This window comes from Rutilus rutilus, assembly GCF_951802725.1.
Source record: "Rutilus rutilus genome assembly, chromosome: 1".
Lineage (NCBI taxonomy): Eukaryota > Metazoa > Chordata > Actinopteri > Cypriniformes > Leuciscidae > Rutilus > Rutilus rutilus.
Genome location: NC_140209.1, coordinates 14970092 through 14992511, shown reverse-complemented (window position 1 = coordinate 14992511; position 22420 = coordinate 14970092). Strand labels below are relative to the sequence as shown.

At 36.7% G+C, this 22420-nt stretch overlaps 1 protein-coding gene across 2 annotated transcripts; it reads right to left on the bottom strand.

Moving 5' to 3' along the window:
• Window positions 1–5239: 5239 nt before the first annotated feature.
• Window positions 5240–16616, bottom strand: LOC311290987 (uncharacterized protein). Of its 2 annotated transcripts, XM_084409799.1 has the most exons (7): window positions 16504–16616; window positions 15386–15613; window positions 12626–14033; window positions 9051–9090; window positions 8905–8972; window positions 8695–8784; window positions 5240–8591 (listed from the first exon to the last, which is right to left on the bottom strand). In XM_084409799.1, the coding sequence occupies exons 2-7, from the start codon at window positions 15441–15443 to the stop codon at window positions 8558–8560; spliced, it is 1698 nt and encodes a 565-aa protein (XP_084265925.1). In that variant the 5' UTR covers window positions 15444–15613; window positions 16504–16616; the 3' UTR covers window positions 5240–8557. The 2 variants fall into 2 exon arrangements, with proteins under 2 accessions (XP_084265925.1, XP_084265926.1); XM_084409800.1 differs by lacking the exons at window positions 5240–8591; window positions 8695–8784; window positions 8905–8972; window positions 9051–9090 and having other exon boundaries at window positions 11848–14033; window positions 15386–15525; window positions 16504–16599.
• Between the last annotated feature and the right edge of the window lie 5804 nt (window positions 16617–22420).

The window sequence follows — 22420 nt, the reverse complement described above, 5'->3', positions numbered from 1 at the left end:
ATATGCTCAATTTGCACTGCCGACTGTTTATTTATTTACAGTACCGACTGTTTATATATACATTGCAATATCGTACCTTAACTGTAATATGCAATTACTTTCCACTGCACTTTCACTCGGATAGCTTCTGTCCAAACTTTATTTGCACTACTTTAAATCCATTGTTATACTGCTCATTAGCCTAACTTATACATATATCTATTTGTTAAATTCTGTTTATAGTAATAGCCATCTGTATATTATGCTCACATTCTGTTTATAGTAACAGCCATCTGTATATATATTCATAGTACATATCTATCTGTAAAATTCTGTTTATAGTAACAGCCATCTGTATATTATATTCAGTACATATCTATCTGTAAACATTCTGTTTATAGTAATAGCCATCTGTATATTATTATATTCAGTACATATCTAGCTGTAAACTCTGTTCACAGTAATAGTTATCTGTATATTATATTCATAGGACAATCTATCTGTAAATTTTTGTTTATAATAGTATTCAACTCTATATTTATTCAGTACATATCCATGTTCTGCACTAATGGAACCACTGTATATCCTGCACTTGCTGCTATTGCACTTCTGGTTAGACCTAAACTGCATTTCGTTGCCTTGTACCTGTACTTGTGTAATGACAATAAAGTTGAATCTAATCTAATCTAATCTAATAATGTTAAAAATGTGAAGTAGATAGCAAGCAACCACCAAGATGTCCTGTTGCTCATCATGGCTGTTAGGAAACTAACTTACACAGGAGAGACTTTAATGCTCAGCACATAAAGATGAACTAGTTACTGTGATTTCAGACTGTGTTGATGTGGTTTCTCCACAGTGTGGATCTTCATGTGTCGCTTCAGGTGAGTTTTAAAAGAGAAACTTGTTCCACACTGATCACACGTGTGCGGCTTCTCTCTGCTGTGGATCCTCTCATGTGATCTCAGATGTCCTGATCGACTGAATCTCTTGTCACAGTGTGAACACTTGTAAGGTTTTTCTCCAGTGTGAATTCTCTGGTGCAGTTTTAAATGTTCAGCTCTAGTAAAAGTCTTCTCACACTCAAAGCACATGTACTCTCTCACACCAGTGTGAATTTTCTGATGTTTATGAAAACTATCCAGCAGTGAAAAACTCTTTCCACACACAGAACATGAATGTGGCTTCTCCTTTGTATGAACTGTCAGGTGTATCTTCAGGTCTGATGCCCTACGAAATGTATTCCCGCACTGATCACATGTGAACGGCTTCTCTCCGGTGTGGATCCTCATGTGTTCTTTAAGGGATGATGATTGTGTGAAATTCTTCCCGCATTGATCGCATGTGTACGGCTTTTCTCCAGTGTGAACTCTGATATGAGCATTAAGATGTTGTTTTTGTGTGAAACTCGTCCCGCACTGATCACATGTGTACGGCTTCTCTCCAGTGTGAACTCTCATGTGAAGATTAATATGTTGTTTGTTTGAGAATCTCTTCCCGCACTGATCACATGAGAACGGTTTCTCTCCGGTGTGAACTCTCATGTGTCTTTCAAAGTGTGCGGATCGTGTGAAACTCTTCCCGCACTGATCGCATGCGTACGGCTTTTCTCCAATGTGAACTCTGATGTGAGCATTAAGATGTTGTTTTTGTGTGAAGCTCTTCCCGCACTGATCACATGTGAACGGCTTCTTTTGTCCAGTGTGAACTCTCATGTGAAGATTAAGATACTTGGTTGTGATATTCTTTCCACACTGAGTGCAAGTTGTAAATTTCTTGACTCTTCTTTTCTTTAAAATTGTCTTTTTATTCTTTGAGCGACTCAAGTGTTCCTCACGCTCCTCGTTCTCTTCCATCAGGTCTGAAGTGAAAGAAAAAAAATCATCAAAATAATGCAAAGAGAAAAAAAATGAAGTGAAAGGACATTAAAGTAGAAAACTGCTATAAAATATGACCATTTTGCTGTTTAAAAAAAATAATATTAATTAAATAAAGCGAGTTCCCCTGTGTTCCAGTTTGAGTTTGGCGAACTCAATTCTCGCTCTGCTTGCCACAGAAACGTCACACAGTGGCCTCTTAGTTTAATTACAAGAACACAAGCTTTCTGCAGTCCAGTGGAGCAGATTGTATATTATAAAATTTTGGATTTATTATTATTTGTTATACATTGAATTTATCTTAACAAAAAACACCACAGAGTGTGACATATCACGACAGTGTCTGGGAAATTTCATAAGCTGAAAGTCTAGACTGATCCTCTCTTTTAAAACTCCCCATATTGTATTAACATATAACCTTTATTTCACTATTAAACATCTAAATTATTCAGGGAACTACACTAACCTTTTCCACTGGTGCCACTTGTGCTACTAACTTTTTCAGTTACTGGCGCAAAACATGATTTGGTCGCACAAATTAATTATAGTAAGCCGCTCTGGATAATAATGAACAATAATGAAACTGTATTGCGTACAGATGTGCTTTTTATTTTACTTGCCATCTTTTAAACCACATGCCTTCTTGTTTTCTTTAACATTGGTTGGGATAGATTTACTGTCTGTAATAGAATTAAAAGTACACAATAAAGTGCAAAATGAATTTCTTTTGGATTTCAACATGCTGTTTGGCACAGATGGGCAGACTCCTGAACTCTTAAGGAAAAATAAAATAAATATAATCCATATTATAATATAATAGATTTTCAGCAGCTATTGACTTTTCGGACATTTCCTCTTTGGCTATATTATAAGCTACATTGAACTTAATTATCGATTCCTCACTTCCTCACTTACTGAACTTGATGTGTTGAATGCTCAGAGTACGTTATAAAACGTATTCTCAAAATACACATTTCTGTTTTAATAAATGCTCATAGTAAATCATAGCATATTGCCTAAAACATAAGGTAGGTACAAAAATAATCAGTCATACATTTGCGACCCATTAAAAATTAGGGTCGCAATGGCATTTCAAAATTTTGGTTACAGTGTAGTTCCCTGTTATAACAGCTGTGTGGAGATTATGATCTCCGCAAGAGAAGCTGTACAATCTAGACAGACAAAAACAATAATTCTGATAACATGGCAGATGAGATGGACTTGGTAATTGTGATAATGTGATACAGAACATTGTTCTGTTTAATTTTCTGACAATGTATGCCATATTGCAGTTCATATCCCAGTGTATTCCATTCTCTTCCCTCTTCCCAAACTTCCCAAACTAGCCTATTAAACACATAAACCTTTTAAAACTGTAGTTGAAAACAAATGCTTTTCTTTATTTATGCAAAGTTGATAGACTTCCCCGTCATTTATTTATGTTCTCCATTTGAATGGTAAATGCATAATATAAATGCTGTTGTTATAAATAAAATATGCAACTGAGAGCACTAAGGTACATTGAAGTAGCAATGTTTTTTATTCAGGTGGTTTAGAATGTTTTTTAATGTGTTTGAATTATTTTTAAATGCTTTATATGTTACGTGTTATTTTAAAAAACACGATTTTAATGACCGTGCACTTATTTATTTATTTTTGCACTCTTTTTTACTCCTATTTATTATTTGGTTTCGCATGAAAGTTAAATTACTGAAATTACAGCATTGAAAACAAGTGTTAACCAGATTTAAAGTTCAATGCTATTGCTGTAATTGTGAAAAACAGAAATAAAACAATAAATAAGTATTTGTTCTGAATATCAGTTATCAGGGACATAAATAGGCAAATAATCAGCATTAAGGTACATTGAAGTAGCAATGTTTTTTATTCAGGTGGTTTATAATGTTTTTTTAATGTGTTTGAATTAGTTTTAAATGCTTTATTTGTTACGTGTTATTTACAAAAGACGCTTTAGTGACCGTGCACTTAATTATTTACTCTTTTTGAATACTATTTATTATCTGGTTATGTATGCAAGTGAAATTACCGGTACTGAAATTACAGCATTGAAAACGAGTGTTAACCAGTTTTATAGTTCAATGCCATTGCTGTAATTGTCAAAAACAGAAATAAAACAATAAATAAGTATTTGTTCTGAATATCAGTTATCAGGGACATAAATAGGCTAATAATCGGCATTGGTAGGGATGCAAGATATATCGGCCACCATATCGTATCGACTGATATATGTTCATTTTTAATGTTATCGGTATCGGCCCAATAAGAAAATTTGGCCAATAAATAAAGCCGATAAATAAAGGATTATTTCCTTCAGATGAGTGATGAGAGTTTTAAATTGCTTAAAATATGATTGGATCACTTCCAAAAGGAAAACACAGTTCAGTGCAACATCTGCAGTGCAACTCTATCATATAGGCTACATAAAATTATGATAGAACATTATAATTGTGTGTTTGGGTCATGGCTTTTAACAGTGAAACTTTTGTAATCAGGCTCTCAAAAATTATAAACACATTTGGATTTAGATTTATCGGTAAATATATCGGCTTTCAAATATACAGAATTATCAGTTATCGGACAAAATGTTCATATCGGTGCATCCCTTGGTATTGATCATAAAAAACAGTATTGTCGATCAATAATTATCTGGGCTCTTTTTACTGCATGATTAGAGGACAAGAAAAATAATCTCAATCCATTGGCTGAAGAATAAACACCAACCTCTTTGTTCTTCAGGATCTTCAGTGTGTTTCATTCTGCAGGGTTCTGGATCACTCATGTTCTCACTGTCCTCTTTAATAAACTCAAGTCTTTGCAGATTTCAGCTCTTCCTGATGCTCTGATGCTCGTCTTCACTTATAGCTGATGGGAATATTCCATCAGCTTCACTGATGATGTGAATTGGTGTGGGCGGAGCTTCACTGGTGATGTAATTGACATGGGAGGGGCTTCAATTATGGTAAATTTTAGTGGGAGGAGCTGATCTGCCCAAACTAAAAAAATATATCAGTTACTGAGTTTGTTTTTTATACTTATTGGTAACAGAATATCAATAATGTAATGAAATTATTCCGAATATAAATAATGGTAAGAAAAAGAGTTCAACGCATAAAGACTAAAGAATAAATGTAGCCTACATAGTAACCAACAAATCCCCTCAGTCTGCTGACACCAATGAAATGGGCTTTAAGTGTCAATTTACAGGAGATCTGAAGACATCAGCATAATAAATGAGGTGAAAACAGGAACTATTGTCATGAAATAAAGAGTGTTTTCAGCAGATCTGTTAATATTGATGAGCCTCAGACTATCAACACTCATTCAACAAGCCATTCAGGATCATCAGCAGATCATCTCACTTTATTCTGAGTGTTTGCTGTTAGAAACACATTATTTGAGTCAGGATACATGATAAAAGCCTATAAAGACAAAACTGTTATTTCTCATAGTATGACATGGATCAGTGATTCCCAACCTTTATTACTCCAAATCAATACTGTTTTTTATTCACAAAAACATTTCTATGCTAGTATTATTAATTTCAACTCCATGTTGTTATTTTTTAAACACAAGAAATTCAAGATAGATTGAAACCTTCAGTGTTCTTTTTTTCTTTTTCTTTTTTTGCAAACATACTTTACAGACATTCACACATTTGGCCGACACTTTTATCCAGAGCGACTTACATTGCATTTCAAGGTCCACACACATTCACAGTCTCAACAATTCTTGCTTTCTCTGGGAATCAAACCATCTTCTGTTTGAGCTACAGGAAAGCTTTACAACTTAAAAGTACTTTGCTCAGTTATACAGTACTTGAACATATAAGAAGTCAATCTGCAATTCCAAACAAGACCAACTGGACTGAGTATAGCTATACGGATCAAATCTGAATTATTAAACACAACAAAATAGAAATGAAAAATAAAAACATTCTGAATGTGTGGTAACTCCGCAATCTGAAGGTCTTGTCATCAGTGAACAGTTCCTCTGATAGAACAAGTGATTATCGTGTCTATAGTACGGTGGCCGGGAAGTGCAAAGCAACATTACAATAAATGAAACACTTTTACAAAGTTTGAGACAAATTTACATTTTGGAAAACATTTTTACCTACCATAAAACATAATTACATGGGCTAAACACTTTTACCAAGGACAAAACAAATTAACATTTTTAGAAAACAAATTAACAAGACACAAAACACTTTTACCAGCCCCGAAACAAATTTACAAACACATGAACAGCTTAAAGTCCCACTCCGATCATATTTTGAGCTATTTTTAAACATTCTCAGTGGTCTTTAAATGATGATTATGCCGTTTTTAGACAAAATCACAAAACCTGTGCCGTTTTCTGGGACTTTGCTTCAGCAGAGCGGCAGTAGCTCATTAGCAATTCGCCTCTGCGTTGTGGGCGGAGCCGTTGGCACGGAGACGAGACGACCCTCCCCCTCGTTCACACCGCCGCCGACTTGAGCTTCCGAGAAAACGGAGGAGAAGCTGATCATCGCTGGGTTTCCTATCATTATCGGATTAATTGCAGTTTAACCATCAGAGTGAAAGTTTATCATTTGCATGTGTTTTTAGGTCCTGCCAGTTTAACAGGGCGCGCTTGACGGGGCATATAAGAACGCAGAGAGAGAGAAAGAGAGCCCCGGCCACGCGCGCGCACTCACTATTAATAATAATAAATAATAATGTGACCAAAACGGTTATACAAATTCTGTCATTATAAAAGGTTTCTAGTGTCAATGTATTGCTTGTTTATTTTGTTTACTTTTCATGGTGTGACACTTCTCTTCTCCCATGATCGAACATAGAATGCTGCTACTTCAGAGCGGCCAAAGCGTCAACAAGCTTCCTCGTACTTTTTGACAAGCGTCCTTGACAGGGCGGCCAGAGCTTCTTTGCCGCTCAAGTCGGCGGCGGTGTGAACGTACAGTTAGCATTGCAACCCGCTACCGCACATAGGTGTTGATCCGCCATCGTCTTCTCTACTCCTCAGAACCTGAGCCACGCGGGCGGAGGCGGAGGGGAGTATGAGCTTGTGGCACCGCCCAGTGGAGTTACTACGTCACAACTCCAGTCTATTTTAGCCGGCATTTTAGCGTCTGCTACTGATTCACAGCCATTTGAATGCAGAAATACTCAGAAATACAACTTTGAGCTTATTTTTCTCAAGATATGTCCTCTAACATCAGAAAAATGCCACAAGAACATGTTAACACCTAGAAAAACATGATTTTCATTGGAGTGGGTCTTTAACACGGTTTTGCTTTACGTGTGGTCAGTGTTTGGGTTTTTTAACCCCCTGGGGTCGACGGTATCGCTGGCGATACCAGCTCGCTTTTTTTCAGTTCAGTTCAAAGAAATTAATTTTGCTCTGTTGACTTTGATATTACAAGCAAGTTTCATACATCAATCGATTCTGTTAAATGTGTATTATTTTTGTGTATACACACAATAAAAACTAAGTGTTGTGCTTTTTGCCAAATAAAGAAAAAAACATGATGCGAGTTCTGCCTTCTCTCTGTCAGTGAAGACCATTCTGAAACGCGTCCGAAAATGAACAATAACTCAGCGAATACTCAGTCAAACAGGCATACAGACATACAGGTATGAAGCTTGAATTCTCTTCTTTTAAATTAGGTAATTTATATAAAAAACAAATATTCTCATCTTGTAAAATCTGTATTAAAAGAGAGCGATTCCAGTCGAGCTAATTAGAGCTCATTCAAATGTAATGTGACTCCGCCCACGGAGAGCGCGTGCTATTCAAACGCAAATTACTGAGGCAATCCTGCAAACCTGTGAACGCCCCCATATCAGCTCGAGAAAACACAAGTTTAATCATTTCATTGTAGCCTACGTGTTTACACCATGTGGCAGCGCTGTGAGGAATAATAATAATGGAAAATCAACCTCAGAGTGCGGGTATTGTGAGGAGCAAGGATCCGAATACTGTAGTAAGTTTTTTTCCTTCTCAAGTTAATCGCGTTTCTGTGAATGAATGAACGGCAGCCGCAGAGATGCGCGCTGTTTACACTGCAGGAACTATGTAAACTTCTGCCCTACCATACCGTAACCTTATGCTATTCTCACCTCTTGCAAAGCTTTCCCTATTTCTTCATCAGTTATTAAATGATTTGTTGCTTTGAATGAAGGCTGGCCTGCAAGATAATGTACAAGATCTTCCGAAAGGAAATGGGGTCCTGGACCTCCATGCACAACTGACACAGCAATCATCTTTCCTGCCAGGTAGTATTCATCCTCCCTAACAGCTGTGAATTAATTCATATTGAAAAAATAAAACAAACAATGCATTACTGTATATACAAGCATATGTCATGTGATACATGTGGTCAATGAGCATTAACCAACCATTAGTAGCCTATAGTACACATCTAACCAATATGCATACCATTTGCATTGTAGACCAAAAATCGATGTCCTTCTGGTCTATCAAAAATGGGCCGGTCTTTTAGGTGTTTCATTAGTAGAGTTAAAAACTCTCGTCTTGGACCACCAGTGTCAATTCCCTCTTCCAGAACACCATTATCATCAGTAAATTTCACCAGCATGTCACAGGTTTCAGAATATGTTGTACGCTTGAAACCTCTGACTGCCCCATCCCAAACATTAGCCCTTGAGATGTTGAACCGGCTGACTTTTTTATGATCAATAGGAAGGTAACGTAATGTCCGTCTCCTCTCTGTAATGACAAAAAGTGACTTCATTTGTGGATACTCCAGATATACCAGAACTATTGTACAGTGAAAAAACTGGAGTGCTATGGTCAAAAGCTGTCATATTACATTGCTGTGTGTTGGAAATTCTTCACATTGACAGCAACCAGCTCTTCATCCTCTTGCTCAACATTTGGTGAATACAGGTCTGTGTATTTACTGTTGGGAAATTACCATTTCCATGTTAAAACATCTTACAAACAAAAATGTCTTCCCCATGTAATCAGTTAAAAACATTTAAATTATGTCAGTCTTTATCATCTTTTTATTTTTACTTACCTGTAGCAAGAAGTTTTTTCTGGATTTGTTTCAGGTGGATCCAGATCCTCAGAATCAGAGATTACTATCTGAAAAACAGATTAAAATGTCTGAAACAACAACACTGAAAGCAAGAAATGTCATGCTGTCACAGTCTGCCTTATTACCTGTCCTGGCTGAATTGTTGATGATTGTCCTGGTGCATCTCTGAAACATGATAAAACAATCTGGCATGGAAATGTACCAAAGTCATTCCATTGTATAAAGGAGGGGACACTCAAAACATGAACAATTACAGACCTATCTCAATAATTAATAGTATTGTGAAAATTGCGAAAAAAATTTTCGATCAATTATCTAATTATCTCTCTCATTAGGCCTGTCACGATTATGAAATTTGGCTGACGATTAATTGTCTAAAAAATAATTGCGGTTATGCCGATTAATTGTCAGTTTTAGGGCTTTGACGATTAATTGTCTGTGTTAGGGCTTTGGCGATTATGCTGATTAATTGTCTGTTTTAGGGCTTTGTGCTTCATTCATTAAATAATTGTGATGAATTTAATCCTTTGTAAGTTATCATTTTGCAGTGTAAGATTACAGTTAACACCTTTAAATATTAAATAAATATATTCAATAGCTATGACAATTTGTTTATTAAACTTAGTGAGTGTATAAATCAGCAGCAAAAAGTAATTTTTGAAAACATCTGCACAGTAATTTTATAAAATCTAAACATGTTAATAAAAACAAATGTGCACATACCATAATGATATGATACGCTTCAAAACAGAGCGGAACAAAGCGCGTATGCGCATCGCGGGTGCAGAATGATGTGCTTAATGCAACATGGAGTCGCAGTGTGCAGCGCTCGCTGCACAAGTGTGCATTTAAAAGTTCACGGCACAAAGCGAAGAAATGTCGAGGGCACAAATCCTAGTGTATATCTGTCCAACAGTTTATTGATCATTTGTTTCTTCACAGTTTTAAACTCCAGTTATTGTGCGTCTGATGCCAATTCATAGTCCTTGTGCTGTGTAGGCACACGGTAGCGAGCGAGTCATTTAGAAATAGCAAAAAACTCCAGCAAAATAAAGTCATTTTATGCAAATCCACAGCCCTTTATCTACAGATCAAGCATTATAACGTCAATGTCACATTGGAGAAAGTTTTACCGTGTATTCTGTCGTAACCGGACGACGCGCGCTGTTTGAATGCTGAATGGAATGATTGACAGCTGCAGAGTTTGAATGCTGAACGGAATGATTGACAGCTGCAGATGAGTTTGTGAACTTTAATTTAACAATGTAAATATACTACTGTCCTCACATTAAGCTATGGAATGGCTTCAGATGACTTTGAATATATTGCTAGAAAACGTAATTAGTGCTTGTCTATTTATTTTGGTTCATGACTCCCCCTTGTGCCGTAGGTCTATAAAAGAGCGCAATAATCGCGGTTGTCTGAAACAATCGCGGTTAGATCAAATAATCGCGATCATACGGTTATTTAATTATCGCGACAGGCCTATCTCTCATAACAATTTACTATCTCAATGCCAGTCAGGTTTCAGGAAACACTTCTCAACAAACACTGCTCTTTTGAAATTTACAAATGATATTTTTTCTAGTTTTGATAACAATAAAATGTGTACTGGTGCCATCTTTTTAGATCTTACAAAAGCATTTGATTTAGTTGATCATTATCAACTACTGGATAAATTATATTCTATTGGCCTCTCCCGATCATCTCTTCTGTGGTTTAACTCTTATTTCCATCACCGCCGCCAGTGTGTGTCCTTCAGGGGCAGTCAGTTGAATTTTACTGGTGTAGATAAAGGCATACCTCAGGGCTCTTCACTTGGGCCTTTGTTATTTTCCATTTTTATTAATGACTTGCCACTATGCTGTTCAGAATGTGACATTCATCTTTATGCAGAGATGATACAATTATGTATTGCTCTAAACCAAATATCCCCGATATAAATTATTCTTTACAACATGATTTTGATTCTGTACAACAGTGGCTGTCATTTAATAAACTTTTGCTGAATAAATCCAAATCTTACTGTATGCTTTTCCAGAAGAAAGATAAAACAATCTTAAACTGCATTTTCTTGATTCTACTCCTCTAGAGCCAACCGAAAAGTTTAAAGGAGCCGTATGTAAGAAATTTATTTCAATTAATCATAAAATGGCCCTGATATGTCACTAGACATTAAGAAATCATGTTCATTTCAAATACTTATATCACTGACAACAGTAGTCCGGCCAGGATATTGTCATTTAAAAAGTGAAGTTGCAGCCCTCAACTGATGTTGATGTTGTCATCTTGTGTTTTGGCCTGATGCCCCACCCTCCACCTATCTGCCAATCACGAAGTCAGTAGTGTTTCAGCATCCGGGTTTCCAGCTCTGCTCTAGTTACCACAGCTGCAGCTACAAACTGTAGCCTAAGTTCCTGCTGGATCCTGCAGCCTATCTGGCAACCTCGAGTCAGGGGGGAGGGGGAGGGGATACAGTAATTTGAAAGTGATTGCAGTACCAGTTTTGGCCACAATCTTACATACGGCTCCTTTAACAACAAACTTAGCTTTCGTCTTAAAACATTATATCAATCTATAGACTGCTTTAACTTTCAGGTTAGGAGAAGAATAGTCTCTCGGTTGTTGCTACCTATTCTGGACTATGCGGTACCACAATTTTAAAGAATTCAGCAATTTTAAACAGATCGTCCTTGCGACAGCGATTAAACTGTTCTGTGCTCGGAGATAGTGTAAAGGCAGTCAAAAAGCAGTCAAACAAAGAATGAATTGTAATGACTTACCAACTGCGCAGCCACAAGAAGAGTTCATGGATACATTTTTGCCATAATAATCCGTTTTTTTGTGAACGAGCCCCCAATTAATGTTACATCCCTGGTCTAAGGTCCAGGAGAATAACAAATAACTTCCAATACAACTGACTTCTTGTTTCTTTCTTTTTTTATTACTTTTTATAACAAATTGTTCAAAATGGAAAACAGCAGCACAAGACATCAAAAAGAATCAAATTTACTTCAGGGTTGAGAAAGCCAAAATAACAAACAAAATTCAATCAACCTTTTTTTAGAGAAAACTTATTATCCTGTCAAAGAAAAAGAAAAGACAAATACAGACTGAACCGACTCCCTTACTAGCCAAAAAACAGGAGAAAACGAATGTTCACAATAAAGCAAAAGTGGCACCCCAACCCCTACGGCTTCTGTGCTGAAGTAGTGACATTTACTATAATTATAATAATAATAACACTCATCATAACATACCTGATACACTTTTCAAAAGTTTTGTGAAGAAATAATCAGTATGGGTTTCATGACCTTATTTCAGTGACAATTTTTTTTTTGTATTTTCACAAACCACACATAAATGACATTATCTCAAAACTACAAACTTTTACATACATGCTGCTGATATATTATTGTAGCAGAGTTTGTGCTGAATACAGTGTAATCAGACTTTAGCCATGGAAATGTCAAAAGTAACAGAAATAAGCACAAATGTCAGAGCAAGTCAGAACACCTCCAGGACCCAGAAAACAGCTCAGACCCCAGAGGGTTAATAGATATCAATCAATCAACAAAGTGTCCTGTGCTCACCACACACCGGCTATAGGTGGAGAGCAGAGATTTGGCTATAGAGTGATGTGTGTCTAACTTACACAGAAAAGACTTTGTTGCTCAGCACATGAACATAAACTACTTACCGTGATCTCAGACTGTGTTGATGTGGTTTCTCCACTGTATGGATCTTCATGTGTCGCTTCAGGTGAGTTTTAAAAGAGAAACTCTGTCCACACTGATCACACGTGTGGATCTCTCCAGTGTGGATCCTCTCATGTGATCTCAGATGTGTTGATCGACTGAATCTCTTGTCACAGTGTGAACACTTGTAAGGTTTTTCTCCAGTGTGAATCCTCTGGTGCAGTTTTAATTGATCAGCTGTAGTAAAAGTCTTCTCACACTCAAAGCACATGTATTCTCTCACACCAGTGTGAGTTTTCTTATGTCTGTGTAAATTACCCTGCAGTGAAAAACTCTTTCCACACACAGAACATGAATGCGGCTTCTCCTTCGTGTGAACTCTCAGGTGTGACTTCAGGTGTGATGCACAGATAAATGTTTTGCAGCATTGATCACATGAGAACGGCTTAACTCCGGTGTGGATCCTCATGTGTCTTTTAAGGTGTGAAGATCGAGTGAAATCTTTCCCACATTTATCACACTTAAACGGCTTCTCTCCAGTGTGGATCATCATGTGTCGCTTCAGGACACTTTTAAAAGCAAAACTCTGTCCACACTGATCACACATGTGCGGCTTCTCTCCAGTGTGGATAAAGATTTCATGTGATCTCAGATGTGATGATCGACTGAATCTCTTGTCACAGTGTGAACACTTGTAAGGTTTTTCTCCAGTGTGAATAATCTGGTGCAGTTTTAAATCGCTCGCTGTAGTAAAAGTCTTCTCACACTCAAAGCACATGTACTCTCTCACAGCACTGTGGATTTTCTCATGTTTATGTAAATTACCCTCCAGTGAAAAACTCTTTCCACACACAGAACATGAATGCGGCTTCTCCTTCGTATGAACTGTCAGGTGTGTCTTCAGGTGTGATGCCCAGAGAAATGTTTTGCCGCATTGATCACACGAGAATGGTTTCTCTCCAGTGTGGATCCTCGTGTGGCGCTCAAGACCATCTTTGCGTGCGAAACTATTTCCACACTGAGTGCAGGTGAAAGATTTCTTGGCTCTTCTTTTCTTTAAAAATGTCTTTTTAGTCTTTGAGCGACTCAGTGGTTTTTCTCCAGGTTTGACATGATGTTCCTCCTCCACTTCACTCAGTTCTTCACTCTCCTCCTTCACTTCACTCAGTTCTTCACTCTCCTCCTCCACTTCACTCAGTTCTTCACTCTCCTCCTTCACTTCACTCAGTTCTTCACTCTCCTCCTTCACTTCACTCAGTTCTTCTCTCTCCTCCTTCACTTCACTCAGTTCTTCACTCTCCTCCTTCACTTCACTCAGTTCTTCTCTCTCCTCCTTCGCTTCACTCAGTTCTTCACTCTCCTCCTTCACTTCATTCAGTTCTTCTCTCTCCTCGCTCTCTTCCATCAAGTCTGACATGAAAGAAAAATGTATGAAATAAAATTTTCAGAACATCAAAATAATTCATTGAAAGAAATATAAATTGAAAGGACATGAAAGTGAGCCCTAAAGTAATAGTAGAAAGTAGACAACTGTTATAACTAGAGGTGGGCCGTTATCAGTGTTAACGTGCTGCGTTAACGTGAGACTCTTAGCGGGCGATAAAAAAAAAATATCGCTGTTAATCTATTCTCAAAGTTGGGTTGGGAGCTGGGTCTATACTACGCAAGCTATGATGACTTTCACCTTGATATTTTAGCGCGGATGTATACCTAGCAGAAGTGCACTGTAGGGGGCTTCGAACCTGTGTGTATGACTACTGTGAAATTACCACATCAAACGTGACGTGCTAACATGGATGCAGCTATGAAGCCGCCAGGTTTGCTTCAGGGAATATGGATTTCTCAGATTCTCAGATCGGATAGCTATCTGATTTAACAAAACGATTCCATTTACACCGGGTCACATAAATGTGTTTTTGCGAAACGGATTTAAATCCGATCTTCAATGCCCGCGCTATGATTTAATGGAGCGCACGTCACCGAAAGCAACAGATATGAGCTGCATTTTATTGATCAGCTAAAATTTCTAAATCAAAGACCGCAATAAGAGAGAGCGGCAACAGCCCTGGTAAGATCATTTAGTTTCTTTACTTTTAATGACGATGATTGTGGGTTAAGCGTCTGTGACTTACTTTCACTTTGATTTGCGTTAGTTTGCACGTTGGCTTAATGAATGCTCATCATCTGCGGTGACGCGCGTGTTGCAGTAGCGTCGTCATATCTGGCTATAACATTACATATAGCCTATTACACGCTCTCACACGTTTATTTAGTTTTTTAGGGAGGAGTACAATTTATATAATTATGTGGTTTCAACAACCAGATGCATTTACACTTGTCCAGTTTTGTCTGGAATGCGTCTCAGATCTCCTCCTGAAGTGGTTTGAGCGATCGGATTCAAATCCGTCTCGAATGCGTTTCGGAGGGCACTTACACCTGGTCTCTTCACGATCGGATAGCTATCCCATCTGAGAAAACGCATGAAGTGGCCAGGTGTAAACAGCCTTTTAGTCATTATTTGGGTAGCACACATATTCTATATTTAACATATCAGTTAAAATAGTATTTAGCTTGATCTGATGTTGATAATCAATATACAAATTTCTCAAACCTCCCTTTACTGACAAATTTGTTGAAGAAAAACCCAGAACATTCTGTTCCATTTTATAATTGAACTGTTTATCTAAAAGTGATGAAGTGCTTGAATGTTTCTAACATGAATGTTCTCCAGCATCATGAATGAATGAAGAATAAACACCAACCTCTTTGTTCTTCAGGATCTTCAGTGTGTTTCATTCTGCAGGGTTCTGGATCACTCATGTTCTCACTGTCCTCTTTAATAAACTCAGTCTTTGCGGATTTCAGCTCTTCCTGATGCTCTGATGCTCGTCTTCACTTGTAGCTGATGGGAATTTACAGCATTTATTGGAGAATTGCAGTGGGAGGAGCTTCACTGATGATGTGACTGATGTGGGAGGAGCTTCACTGATCTGCCCAAAAGTTAAAATATATCAGTTACTGAGTTTGTTTTTATACTAAATTACACTTCTATGCAACAAATAAATGTCACTTCTAAAATATTATGATCATTTGCAGAATGCCTTTTTATAAATTATATGTCCTTGAAACTTTCCTTGAATGAGGATGAGGTAAATTTATCTTCCAATTATTATTTTTAATTCATTATCGAATCTGAATCCAGGGACAAATCCCATTGTTGCCATATTTTGTCTCCAACTTTGAGATTGATATTTATTTTACTAAAAACGTTTTGAATTATTAATGGCCATTCACACTAGCCTAGACTTTTCCTTCCACTGACTTCCATTCATACACATGTGAAAGTGGGACACCAGAAACACAAGCTCAAGTGAATAACCTGTGAGAAATAACAATCCATTCATTATTTGTATTGCTAATCCTAACATTATTCTGCTTTTTCATTAAAATACAGGTATCTATAGAAATAAATAAAATAATATAACTAATTTAAATTCTTCCAAATATGACTAATGTTAAGAAAAACAGTTAAAATCATAAACACAGAAATAAACAGTCTCTGTTCCAGTATGACACTTGATTTGTGAATTATTTGATTTTCACTTGATACTCGACATTCAGTAACAGTTTTCACTCCAAACATCGAGACAATCACACAAACAAACACAAAATCGCTCAGGTCTGAATGAACTCAACATATTCTCCTCATGCTCGCTACTGCTGCACTAAATGTTTACTTCAGACTGAAGTCTTCAGTAGGAAGACGCCAGAAAAGACGCACAAGTATCGCTGTGATCGATGAAAACAATACAGAAATGAGCCTGTCGCTTAATCAAACTGTGTAAAGTGTGTTTGATGGTTGTGTAAATATGAGAAATACCGTGAACTGCTCTCTCCCATAGACAGTAAAAGAAATGGACACAGCAACTCCATTGGATTCAACGGAGACAAAGTGAAGCCCATTAGAAACTCTTACTTCCTGGGGGTCCAGCGTACTGCGCAGACTCAAACTGAGCTTGATGACGTAGAAGTGACGTGAGCAACCCGTCTGACAATTGTAAGTCTTCTAAAAGCTGTGCCAAGAGAAATCAATCTGAATCACCCACCGAATCTTGCAGAGACGGCGAACGTGAACAGCAGCAAATTTTGGTAAGTATTCTGATTAATTATTTTGTCATTTTGCGTAGTATTTATTTCTTTATTTTAAAATTTAACGCCAGTACGCTATCTTTAAAGTTAATGCATAATATTAAGAAGTTATGATAGAACCTGTGATAAGTAAGCATATTCTGATTAATTATTTTTTGTCATTTTGCATAGTATTTATTTATTTTAAAATGTAATGCCAGTACGCCATATTAAGTTAATGCATTGCATACTATTAAGAAGTTAAATGTATATTCAAATTACAATAATGAACATGATAATTTACATTATAGGCCTGACACAAGAAGTGGCTAAAATCGACATTAAAATATAGCCTACTTTGGATTGGAATCGTGAGAGTAGCCTGTTCTTAGTAATTTTAGTTTGTTTATAATAAACTATAAATTATAATAAAACACACAAAATAAAATATATAACAGAGAAATAAGTAGCCTAAATGTAGGCCTAAATCTCAGCACAATCTTCCAAAATTCAAATATGATTCAAATAGGAATTTTTGGAATTCAAATTTAAAAAATTAGACCCGTTTATGCATATGTGTGCATAAACTGGTCAAATTTTTTTAATTTGAATTCCAAAAATTCCTATTTGAATCATATTTGAATTTTTTCAAAAAAATTTACCAAAAAGCACATTTACCAAAAAAATCCTATCTTCTCCGTTTCCCTCTATCTACATTAAACCGAATAATAACCCATTCAAAACAATACTATATAAGCCAAGGAACCATACTGTAAGTCGGCCTATACAATATACTATCCCCTCGAGTCATTTTCGTATCCATTCAATATTAATTTTAAATAGTCTCTTAAAATGACTCATTGTACAGTTCATCTCTTCACGTAATACATTGACCATATAATATTCCAATTTATAAAAAATGATGAGCTGTTAAATCATGCAGTTTTGGCTAATAAATCATGGACAAACACACTTGAACAGAAACGGTTTTCTTTATTTTTTACATTAGGTTATGTAGGATAGGACATGTTGTATATGGCTTCCGACCAGGATGAAAGGGATCACATTCATCTTCAAGCGTATCTGTAAATAAATAAAGGAATAAAGTTAACCGCGATTGACATTGAGATGTTTTTTTTTTCCATTGCATAATTTCATGATAATTTCTCCATCCCCCGTTAATACCCCGTTACCCATACTTCATTATTTAATTAAGTAGATACATTATTTAAAGATCGTGGATAAATGTTAGGCTACTTCATGTATACTTCCCACATACCGAATTATTTCCAATTCCTCAAAACGTTGTTGCACAATTTTTCCCCGTTGCTTTTATGGACTCTATATGGGCTTCTCCCTTGACTCTACGTCGATCCCCCCGATTGCCTCATAGACGTCTATGCTCATAAAATATTGCCTGCGAGCTTCTCCTCCTGTCCATACGGTAATTTTTTACTGTGCGACAGAGAGTCGCGTGGCTATGACGCAATCATTAGCCTACTTTTACAAAAACTGCTTCTACAGGGCCATAACATAAGCTACAAGGTAATGGAGCATTTTATACATTGTCGTGTTTCTTTAGAAATAAATAATGGACAAATGGAGTCTTTAAACGCCTCAGATGTAAAGTTATTCGCTGTCAAAGTGACGCCAAAATGAATGGGAGTCAATGGGATGCTAACAGCAGGTGGGGTTACATTAGCCAATGGCGGTGTCCGGGGGTACCTTCAAAATAATACAAATCCCTGCACCCTTGCTCTCTCCTCACCTCAGAAGACTCGACGCTGAAACTCAATGACGGAAGAGACGGCGCGCGCTGTGACGTCATCGGCCGCCAACGGTGGATGATCAAAGACGCGCCAAATATTTAATCCTCATTAAATAAGTAAGCAATTCAAACTATTTCAAATTGTAATTACTTTAATTGGTTTACACTAAATGATGTATAAAATGTATAAAATTAAATCTTACACTTTTTAATGTTTTTTCTATCAACTATTTCTCCTTTATTTTATTTTTATCTTTGTTTTAGTAAGTTACGCATTGCTAACTTCTTCCTTTATTCTGTATGTTCAGATGACATTGTACATATTGTTGTTACATTTTGTACATCTTTTTTATAAATTTGTTACAAAATTGTATTGTATACCATGATTGTCATCTCTGTACTGTTTGCAAGCATAATAAAATAAAGTAAATAATAAAATAAATAAAAAAAATGCGGCAAATACCCGGGGCATAAAACAAGGACATGCGGCGGCTCCATTCTTATTTCTTCGAGACTGTCCTCGCTAGTATGGCAAGCCGTTTTAGCATTAAATACCCCTGGCACGACTAGTTGTAATTTAGTTTTAACTTGTCAAAATTAAAATTACAGATATCTTAAGTGATCTACAAACAGTATTTTAGATATCTTAAATGTATTTTATGACTAGTCAAAATTCAAATTCCAGATATCTTAATTCCAATTTTGACTTGTCATAAAATACATTCAAGATATCTACAATACTATTTTGACTAGTCATATTCTTCCATTGTAAAATATTTCCTGATATCTTCAAATGAGTTTTGAGTTTTTAAAGATATCTAAAATTGATTTTGTACCAGGCATATTCCTAACTAGAGATATCTCAAATTACAATAGTGATCATTCAATTAGAGATATCTCTAACTGAATTATTACTAGTAAAAATTCTAACTCAAGATATCTCTAACTGTTTTATTACTAGTGAAAATCAAATTGAATATATCTATAGTTCATATTTTTTAAATATATCCAAAATACATTTGTAGATATCTGAAAGTAATTGTTTACTAGTCAAATTACAATTGTAGATACCTTGAATTGGATTTTTGACTATAGGCAGAACTTAATAAGAGATATCTTGAATTGGAATTATTCCTAATCAAATCTCATTTAAAGATATCTGCAATTCTGTTATGTATTTCTCTAACTTATTTTTGACTAGGAAGTCCTTTCTTTGGAGATATTTGCATTTAGCTTTGTAACTAGGAAGAATTTCAATGTAGATATCTGGAAATAACATTCTGGCTTGTCAAAATTACTCTAAAGATATCTAAATTGTGTATTCAAATCACCCCACTGCTAAGCATTGCCTTTTCTTTTCTAACCAATCCTGATGTGCATTTTGAAACCCAGCGGTCTTCAGGAGCACGCCGAAAAACGACTTACACTCTGGATTGATGTTTTCAGGTAATATTAATGTAAAATGCAGGATATTAACACTTGGACTATAACTGCATTATTTGCTAACGGACATCACGGGTATGTTTTCCGTTATTGTTAATGAACAGCTTTCTGAAGTAATATTACAGTGGTCAGAATGCTATAGAATTTGCACGAAATCATTTACATCCATGTTTTAATGTTGTCATATGTAAGCGCCACAGAATAAAACATTTTAAAAGATAAGTGCTACTTTTCATCTCTCAATTGCGAGTTTACATCTCGCAATTCTGACTTTATTTCTCAGAATTGCAAGATATAAAGTCAGAATTACATGAAATAAAGTCGCAATTGCGTGTTATAAAGTCAGAATAGCGAGATATAAAGTCAGAATTGCATGAAATAAAGTCGCAATTGCGTGTTATAAAGTCAGAATAGTGAGATATAGAGTCAGAATTGTGTGGGTTGGACGCAACCCATAGGGGGTTAGAGCTAATGCGCTAACAGACCTATCACAGATCAGTGCGAGTACGTTTGATTTCACCAGCAGAAACCTGCCGAAAACATGGATGAAGAAAGCTGAGTAGTAGGGGTTACCAATGCCATACACTTTTTTCCGGACATGTCCAGCCGTCGAGATCGTCCAAAATGTCCGGGATTCAGCTTTTGCTTTCTGCGGTCGCCATTAGTAATCACAGTAATACAGGGAGCAGGACGAGGCTAGGGCCGCGGGAGAAAGACGCGAGGCCGGTGGCGTGATCGGTTGATGTGCGTTTTACCATTGCTAAGAAAATGCCCGCTCCTCCGTGAGAGATACGAGACCAGTGCCTCACCATTCTCCTGCGCCCCTCAGCCTCGTCCTGCTCGCCACAGTAAACATGATGAATGACGACTGTAGAACGCAAAAGCCGAATACCAGACATTTTGGGCGATATCGAAATCATGGGCAAACTCGTCACGGAGACTCACTCGTAGCCTAGCCTTGCCTTGTTGTTTTCAACTGCGCTCTCTTACCGGTAGGCGTGGCTTGGGAGTGGCCTCGTAGGGCAACGAAGCAAGTGCATTCTGGGAGTTGTTGTCTTTCATCCACATAAGCCAAAAATACATTTTCTGGCTTTTCTCAGTCTGAATGTTCCTTTAAGGCCTATGATGATGCCGTAGAGCTGAAACATGATGGTAATTAGATTAAGGTAATAAAACACATGAGGATTGCATGTGGAGTCCCATGATGTCCCATAATTCTCTAACACATTGATAGAACAAATAACTGTTATTAACCCTCATGTATGTATGTTTGTGTTAATGCACACCCTTATGAATGTATGACCTTGTATATGTGACTTGACAAAAAGTAATGTGTGACTAAATTAATGATTAAATCAATTTAGCAATTTGGCGTTGTCTCCACTGGAAAAGGGCCCAGGAGGGACACCACTGGAATCATCAAAAGAACTGAAGTGGCATAAACTGAGACTGGTAAGAGACAAAGTCTAGATTGTTAAAAGGTAAAAGAAGGGGGATGTTAAAGGAACACTGTGTTGACTAGTACAGATTACTAGTCCAGATAAGTACTGGGATACTAGTCTGGTGGGTACACTTAGTAGTGTAATGGGGGAAACCCAGAGGCAGGGGCGGAAATCGCGGGGGGGTCGGGGGGGTCAGGACCCCCCCTATCTGAGGGTTGTCCCCCCCTAAAATATCATTAAAATATGTGTATTGAAAATAATTTAATGATTTATACTTAAAATAGTTGTGTAAGAAGTAAAACAATACAAATGCAATGCAAACGGAGCAAAAAAAAAAAAAAAAAAAAAAAATACGTTTTAAACATTTTGATTCCCCCCTCCCTTGCCTCACAGTGGTTTGGTCCACTGACAGCGCCACTTTTACCTCACCACCGACACACACACAGTCCGGTCGGAGAGAACAAAGTTTTTGAATAGTTGTGAAACTTCAGTAAGTCAATGTTATTTTATTCACTTTAAACAATGGATGAAGTGATTATTTTCTCTTTAATATAGATGATGCTGAGTCATTAATAAATCATCTAAACAAAAATTATGATTGTGTACTTGTGTATGTACTTTTGTCACCGATGTAGTCTGCCATGTTAGCAATTAACGTAATAGCGTTTACCCGTTTTATAACGTTACAGTCTAGCTGCTATGCGTTTTCCTAGCTTGTTTAATACCGGTATATCTCTCACACACCCCCATAGAGTGTACGCATACACTACGTGTTAACAGTTAACGTAACGTTAGTCTTGTAGATTAGACTAGTGCGGGTGCGGATTTAGATTTTCACGCTTTCACTGTGATTTAGTCGGTTACTCGGTTTATATAATTTAATATAGTTCATCTAATATAATATCACATGAAGATTTTCTTCATTTCTCATTCTTCAGTTTTCTTCGTTTTTCTTTCTTCAGTGCAGTTTTTCTCCAGATAGGCCTATTAGCATGATAACAAATGTGATTTTGATT

Coding starts and splice junctions, on each gene's coding strand:
- LOC311290987 (XM_084409799.1), bottom strand. CDS start 15,443: ATGAGTGATCCAGAACCCTGCAGAATGAAACACACTGAAGATCCTGAA. Junction 14,034..15,385: donor AGATCCTGAAGAACAAAGAG/GTTGGTGTTTAT, acceptor CTTTCATGTCAG/ACTTGATGGAAGAGAGCGAG. Junction 8,785..8,904: donor GAAAAAACTTCTTGCTACAG/GTAAGTAAAAAT, acceptor ATTTCCCAACAG/TAAATACACAGACCTGTATT.